This window comes from Xenopus laevis, chromosome 7S (genome assembly GCF_017654675.1).
Source record: "Xenopus laevis strain J_2021 chromosome 7S, Xenopus_laevis_v10.1, whole genome shotgun sequence".
NCBI lineage: Eukaryota > Metazoa > Chordata > Amphibia > Anura > Pipidae > Xenopus > Xenopus laevis.
Window position 1 is genome coordinate 4,139,662 of NC_054384.1, and position 7,289 is coordinate 4,146,950.

Below are 7,289 nucleotides of genomic sequence, written 5' to 3' on the forward strand. Positions count from 1 at the left end.
GGCGCCTACACGCGTCTGTGTGAGTACAGCCCCATTGGAAAAAATGTAATGCGTCTATTCCTGCGCTCCCCTGCGGCTGAAAGCAGAAAAACGGAACGCAGGGGAGCGCAGGTAAAAACGCTCGTCAGTAAGAGCCCTAAATGAATTGCTAATTAGCCAGGCAGGCTGTGGATTCCATATTTGTTCAGTTTTAAGGGCTCTTACACATGGGTGTTTTTTCCTGCGCTCCCCTGCGTTGCATTTTCTTCCATTCAGCCGCAGGGGATCGTAGGAGTAGATGCAGACAATTATTGTGAAAGGGCTTTACTCACACAGACGCATGTAAGTGACCAAACGAAGGTGGGACACAGCATGTTGCATTTCACCTGTTTTCGGCCTCTTCACAATAATTGAGTGCGTCTACTCCTGCGCTCCCCTGCGGCTGAAGTGCAACATGGAGCGTGGAAGTAACGGCCGTGTGTAAGAGCCCTTAAGGGGTGAGGTGGCAACCGTATTTGGGATTCACCCTATTTGGGATTCAGGCAAATCCCAAATAATCGTGTATCCCCAGTTAAAGGCCGGAGGCAAAAGGAAACAGCAGGGAATTAAGGGCTTATAACTGCCCGATCCAGTAGCGCAAAGAAAGAACCGACACCAAATAAGTGTAAATAGAATTCCTGTCTCTGGGAATCCGTCCCCTGGCAGCGGCCATGTAATAATAATAATAATAATAATGTGGGACCTTTGTACTTCGAGAGGAAAACAATTGTTTCCTAAATCCCTTTCAGTGATGGGTTCAGTGATATTCCCGCTGGGCAGGGGAAGGTTACTGAGTGCACAGACCCATCATGCACATGCCACGCCCCTTCCTAAGTCACTACAATTTAAACCACACCTTTTTAAAGTCATAGCTGCACTTTTTTTTTTTTTTTTTTACTTTCCTCCTGATCTCACTGGATAGACTGAACCAGTGGCACTAAAAAGTGATGAGAGCTGCACCCACCCTTTACATGGAGAGGAGAGCAGCCCCGCGTGCCCATCATATGTACTGTACCTGGACACAGGGAGGCTGAATAAGCCCAATTCATCATATCCTCAAGCCCCCAGGGAACACAGCCGGGCATATTCCCTCGTGACAGTTGCAAGCCATTAGTGACAGTTGCAAGCCATTATAGTCAGTCGGCTGCACAACAACATTTGGGGCCTTTCTTGTTGTTTTTTAGTTTAGTGCTACAATGTGATCTGGAGAGAATAAAGCTACAGTGTGATCTCAGCTCTCCATCTTTTCCTTCTCTCCTGTTATTCCTGGTGCAGCTGATTGAATGGTATGTGTGTATGGTGTGTGTATGACGTGTGTATGGCGTGTGTATGACGTGTGTATGACGTGTGTATGGCGTGTGTATGACGTGTGTATGACGTGTGTATGACGGGGCAGGTGCTGATCCCTGGATGTATCACATCAGGTTATTACATTGCCCGTGTGTTTCACTATTGCACCAGACTTTCTCTCTTTCCTATTATTCTGATTATCTGACACTCCCCCTCCCCCTGCCTTTGTTCAGCCGCTCTCCCTGCAGCTCCTGCAACTGCCACATGTGCAGAGTCTCACCGCATGGCTGCACTTCTCATTTAACTCATTTGCTGCTGGATTATCCATGGCCGGTCATCCCCTTCCCCTCTCCCCAACAGAGAGGACAGAAGGAAAGAAGAGAGGGCGGCAAACACAGACTAGGGGTCGGCAGAAGACAATTTAAGAGGTACCTGCCCAGCACCCCCCTATCATTGCTCCCTGTGCAACTGCCTCTTCCTAGTTCTGGCCGCATACCGTTCCCTTAAAGAAACACCAAAAGATGAGAGTGTTTATATAAAGAAGCTGACATGTAGCCATGGGGGCATCCATTCGAAAAAGGAGGAAAGGCACAGGATACTCAGCAGATAACAGATAAGCTCTGTAGTATACAATGGGATTCTTCAGAACTTATCTGTTATCCTGTGCTTGAATGGCTGCCCCCATGGCTACACAGCAGCTTGTTTATATAAACTATAGTAGTACTTATCTGTTACCTACTGTGTATCCTGTGCTTGAATGGCTGCCCCCATGGCTACACAGCAGCTTGTTTATATAAACTATAGTAGTACGTATCTGTTATCTACTGTGTATCCTGTGCTTGAATGGCTGCCCCCATGGCTACACAGCAGCTTGTTTATATAAACTATAGTAGTACTTATCTGTTATCTACTGTGTATCCTGTGCTTGAATGGCTGCCCCCATGGCTACACAGCAGCTTGTTTATATAAACTATAGTAGTACTTATCTGTTATCTACTGTGTATCCTGTGCTTGAATGGCTGCCCCCATGGCTACACAGGATCTTGTTTATATAAACAATAGTAGTACTTATCTGTTATCTACTGTGTATCCTGTGCTTGAATTGCTGCCCCCATGGCTACACAGCAGCTTGTTTATATAAACTATAGTAGTACTTATCTGTTATCTACTGTGTATCCTGTGCTTGAATGGCTGCCCCCATGGCTACACAGCAGCTTGTTTATATAAACTATAGTAGTACTTATCTGTTATCTACTGTGTATCCTCTGCTTGAATGGCTGCCCCCATGGCTACACAGCAGCTTGTTTATATAAACTATAGTAGTGTTTCTGAAGCAAACACACCAGTTGTATCAGTGCAGTGCAACACTACATTATATTGTCATTCCTTTTAAACACTTTAATTATTTGCTGTTACTTTCAGTTTTCCTTACAGCACAGACTTAGTGTTTGCTACAAATTTATCGATGTACAAACCAGAGCTGTGTAGAATTCCTGTTGGATTCCAGCCAATAATATTTGGTATAAGCAATGACGGTAAGTTCTCTCAGTCCTTATTAACCTTGATTCTTGACATCCTTTAAACCGCTTTATTATTTGGTGTTACTGTTCCTTTAATAGCGACACCTTCTATTCTCACCCCTTTCATACTGAGAGTGTGTGTTCCTGTAGCTGCAGATGTCTGACTCCAGCGTCACTGTCTGTCTCAAGGGCAACTTTCCCAATTACAGTGTATTAAGGGCAATGGCACATGCAGTGACACGCATCAGTAATTTCTGGCCCAGTGAGTTTACAATCTAAGGTCCCTATCATATTTCCATAAGTCCCTGCCCCAGTGAGTTTACAATCTAAGGCCCCTATCACATTCCTGTCAGTCCCTGGCCTAGTGAGCTTACAATTTAAGGCCCCTATCACATTACCCATCAGTCCCTGGCCCAGTGAGTTTACAATCTAAGGCCCCTATCACATTCCCATCAGTCCCTGCCCCAGTGAGCTTACAATCTAAGGCCCCTATCACATTCCCATCAGTCCCTGACCCAGTGAGCTTACAATCTAAGGCCCCTATCACATTCTCATCAGTCCCTGGCCCAGTGGGTTTACAATCTAAGGCCCTTATCACACTCCCACCAGTCCCTGCCCCAGTGAGTTTACAATCTAAGGCCCCTATCACATTTCCATAAGTCCCTGGCCCAGTGAGTTTACAATCTAAGGTCCCTATCACAGTCCCATCAGTCCCTGCCCCAGTGATCTTACAATCTAAGGTCCCTATCACATTCCCATCAGTCCCTGTCCCAGTGAGCTTACAATCTAAGGCCCCTATCACATTCTCATCAGTCCCTGGCCCAGTGGGTTTACAATCTAAGGCCCTTATCACACTCCCACCAGTCCCTGCCCCAGTGAGTTTACAATCTAAGGCCCCTATCACATTTCCATAAGTCCCTGGCCCAGTGAGTTTACAATCTAAGGTCCCTATCACAGTCCCATCAGTCCCTGCCCCAGTGATCTTACAATCTAAGGTCCCTATCACATTCCCATCAGTCCCTGGCCCAGTGATATTATAATCTAAGGCCCCTATCACATTCCCATCAGTCCCTGGCCCAGTGATCTTACAATCTAAGGCCCCTATCACATTACCCATCAGTCCCTGGCCCAGTGAGTTTACAATCTAAGGCCCCTATCACATTCCCATCAGTCCCTGCCCCAGTGAGCTTACAATCTAAGGCCCCTATCACATTCCCATCAGTCCCTGACCCAGTGAGCTTACAATCTAAGGCCCCTATCACATTCTCATCAGTCCTTGGCCCAGTGGGTTTACAATCTAAGGCCCTTATCACACTCCCACCAGTCCCTGCCCCAGTGAGTTTACAATCTAAGGCCCCTATCACATTTCCATAAGTCCCTGGCCCAGTGAGTTTACAATCTAAGGTCCCTATCACAGTCCCATCAGTCCCTGCCCCAGTGATCTTACAATCTAAGGTCCCTATCACATTCCCATCAGTCCCTGGCCCAGTGATATTATAATCTAAGGCCCCTATCACATTCCCATCAGTCCCTGGCCCAGTGATCTTACAATCTAAGGCCCCTATCACATTCCCATCAGTCCCTGTGCCAGTGAGTTTACAGTCTCAGGTTCCTATCACATTCCCATTAGTGCCTGTCCCAGTGAGCTTACAATCTAAGGTCCCTATCACATTCCCATCAGTCCCTGTGCCAGTGAGTTTACAGTCTCAGGTTCCTATCACATTCCCATTAGTGCCTGTCCCAGTGAGTTTACAATCTAAGGTCCCTATCACATTCCCATCAGTCCCTGTCCCAGTGAGCTTACAATCTAAGGTCTCTATCATTTTCCCATGAGTCCCTGTCCCAGTGAGCTTACAATCTAAGGTCCCTATCACATTCCCATTAGTCCCTGTCCCAGTGAGCTTACAATCTAAGGTCCCTATCACATTCCCATTAGTCCCTGTCCCAGTGAGTTTACAATCTAAGGTCCCTATCACATTCCCATTAGTCCCTGTCCCAGTGAGCTTACAATCTAAGGTCCCTATCACATTCCCATCAGTCCCTGTCCCAGTGAGTTTACAATCTAAGGTCCCTATCACATTCCCATTAGTCCCTGTCCCAGTGAGCTTACAATCTAAGGTCCCTATCACATTCCCATTAGTCCCTGTCCCAGTGAGCTTACAATCTAAGGTCCCTATCACATTCCCATTAGTCCCTGTCCCAGTGAGTTTACAATCTAAGGTCCCTATCACATTTGCACACACTATAGAGGCAAGTGTGTGCTTAGCTAAACTTCCAGGGGCCCCTATCCCTGCATGGGTGCCCCCACAATCAGCATAGATGGCGCAGGGAACTTTGTGATTCCGGGTGGAATGGCGCAAGAAGAGGGAAGGAGAGCAGCAGAATTTGAGAGGAGAACGAGTAGTTGCTGGAGATCACGACGCCCGGGGTCTTTGTGTTTCTTGTGGGACAGAGTGGGGTTGAGTCACGTGGGTCAGAATCAGCACAGGCTGTGGGTTCAGCTCCAGATCTTCCAGTTTGAGCTGAGGAATGACTGGCATGTACCTCTCCCTCCCTCCCCCCACCATTCCCTCCAGTGCTGCTCTCCTCCCCTTGTACTCCTGACACCAACCTGCCCCTTTATGTCTCATTTATTGTCTTGCTGAAAAGAAAAGGCAATTAGATCAGTTCTCTCTCCTTCCTCCCCTCTCCCCAGCCCTGAGCCTGAAGCAGGGACCCAGCAGCTGCCTCTCTACTCAAACCGGCTGGAACCAGAGCTGTGCGCGTGCCCGTGTGTGCGAGAGAGCGGTCACGTGTGTGAGAGAGAACGTGCACGCGCTAGAGCTCCAGCTCATTTCTCTTTGTTCTGCAGGAGACAAGCTTTGCGCATCACAACTGACAGATGGAGCCATGGAGCTGACAGTCAGTGTGTGCGGCATCTGTCCAACAGTCCTGCTGTCTGTCCTTCTCCTTATGTTCTATGTACATTTGCCCTGTGCTGCTGGACTCTATAGACCACTGCCTGGCCCTCTGTATATCAGATAGTGTATGTGCTTCTCTATTCCATGAGCTACTGGAGAGAAGCTAAAAGTACAGCCCATTGTGTCGCACTACAATACATACTTTATTGCCCGTGTGGCTTGCTCCATAGAAAATAATGCAATCTATTTTTAGCCTGTTACAAACTCTCAGATACAAGTTGCCATCTGTATTTAAATCTTCCTCTGCTTCAGTTACGACAAGTCTGTCTCTCTGCCCATCTCTCTATCAACTGATTCTTCTATAAATCTCACAGTCAGAGGCCCTGCTCCATGTGCTGTGCAACTACAACTCCCAGCATCCTTGTTGCATCTAAGCTTCTGGATAGGTCAGGGGTGGCAACTTGCTTCCTGTTTCACTACAACTCCCCTGATCATCCCCAAGATCTCTGGAATAGTGGGAGTTGCAGTTTCACAACTGAGAGTGGCCGACGGTGCTGCTGATGCTCAGACTGTGGGCGGGGCCAGGACGTGTCACATGGGAGGTGCCTTATATTATACACAGTGAATGTGGGGTACGTGGGGGGATGGGGTGTGGATATTCCCATTGCTGCATTGGCCGGTACTGAACTGGCTGAAACCGGACTCAGGAGGAGGAGTCAGGGGAGGAGTCAGAGGAGGGGCGGAGAGAAAGTGATACAGAGGCTGCAGCATCCCGGCATAAGCACTGCCACCTCAGCACCAATCAGCTCAGCCCCGCCCACTCTCCCAGCAACTGCCAGGGAACCAGGGCCCCTCACTGCTCCTGTCAGGGGCCCCATCTGCTGCTTCCTGGGGAGTCAGAGGAGAGGGAACTGCTGCTCATATGGAGGATCTTTGTCTGATCAGCAACTTGTGACATTGTCTTACATTGTATCAGTGTCACCTGCACACAATCATTACTCACACACAATCATTACTCACACACAATCATTACTCACACAATCATTACTCTCACACAATCATTACTCACACACAATCATTACTCACACACAATCATTACTCTCACACAATCCTGACTCCAATACAACAACTACTAATTAGTCACCACAATATTACAGCTCTGTGTATCCACTACTTGTCTGCAGCACCACATGCACATTCAGCGCACACACAGCACTCAGATGGCTGTACAGAACTACAACCCCCAGCAGGCACCGCTGTACAGAACTACAACTCCCAGCAGGCACGGCTGTACAGAACTACAACCCCCAGCAGGCACCGCTGTACAGAACTACAACTCCCAGCAGGCACTGCCGTTGAGAACTACAACCCCCAGCAGGCACGGCTGTACAGAACTACAACTCCCAGCAGGCACGGCTGTACAGAACTACAACCCCCAGCAGGCACCGCTGTACAGAACTACAACTCCCAGCAGGCACTGCCGTTGAGAACTACAACCCCCAGCAGGCACGGCTGTACAGAACTACAACTCCCAGCAGGCACGGCTGTACAGAACTACAAC

At 48.2% G+C, this 7,289-nt stretch overlaps 1 protein-coding gene across 2 annotated transcripts; it reads left to right on the forward strand.

The window, feature by feature from the left end:
* The first annotated feature begins 1,329 nt into the window (after positions 1-1,329).
* On the forward strand, positions 1,330-7,065 carry LOC121396191. Of its 2 annotated transcripts, XM_041570826.1 has the most exons (3): positions 1,330-1,736; positions 2,731-2,843; positions 5,524-7,065. In XM_041570826.1, the coding sequence occupies exons 1-3, from the start codon at positions 1,429-1,431 to the stop codon at positions 5,850-5,852; spliced, it is 750 nt and encodes a 249-aa protein (XP_041426760.1). In that variant the 5' UTR covers positions 1,330-1,428; the 3' UTR covers positions 5,853-7,065. The 2 variants fall into 2 exon arrangements, with proteins under 2 accessions (XP_041426760.1, XP_041426761.1); XM_041570827.1 differs by lacking the exon at positions 1,330-1,736 and having other exon boundaries at positions 2,643-2,843.
* Positions 7,066-7,289: the final 224 nt, after the last annotated feature.

What these genes read in the sequence shown, in the direction of transcription:
- LOC121396191 (XM_041570826.1), top strand. Translation starts at nt 1,429, where the DNA reads ATGTATCACATCAGGTTATTACATTGCCCGTGTGTTTCACTATTGCAC. An exon ending in GGCAGAAGACAATTTAAGAG is followed by an intron (nt 1,737 to 2,730) that starts GTACCTGCCCAG and finishes TGTTACTTTCAG; the next exon opens with TTTTCCTTACAGCACAGACT. An exon ending in ATTTGGTATAAGCAATGACG is followed by an intron (nt 2,844 to 5,523) that starts GTAAGTTCTCTC and finishes CCCTCTCCCCAG; the next exon opens with CCCTGAGCCTGAAGCAGGGA.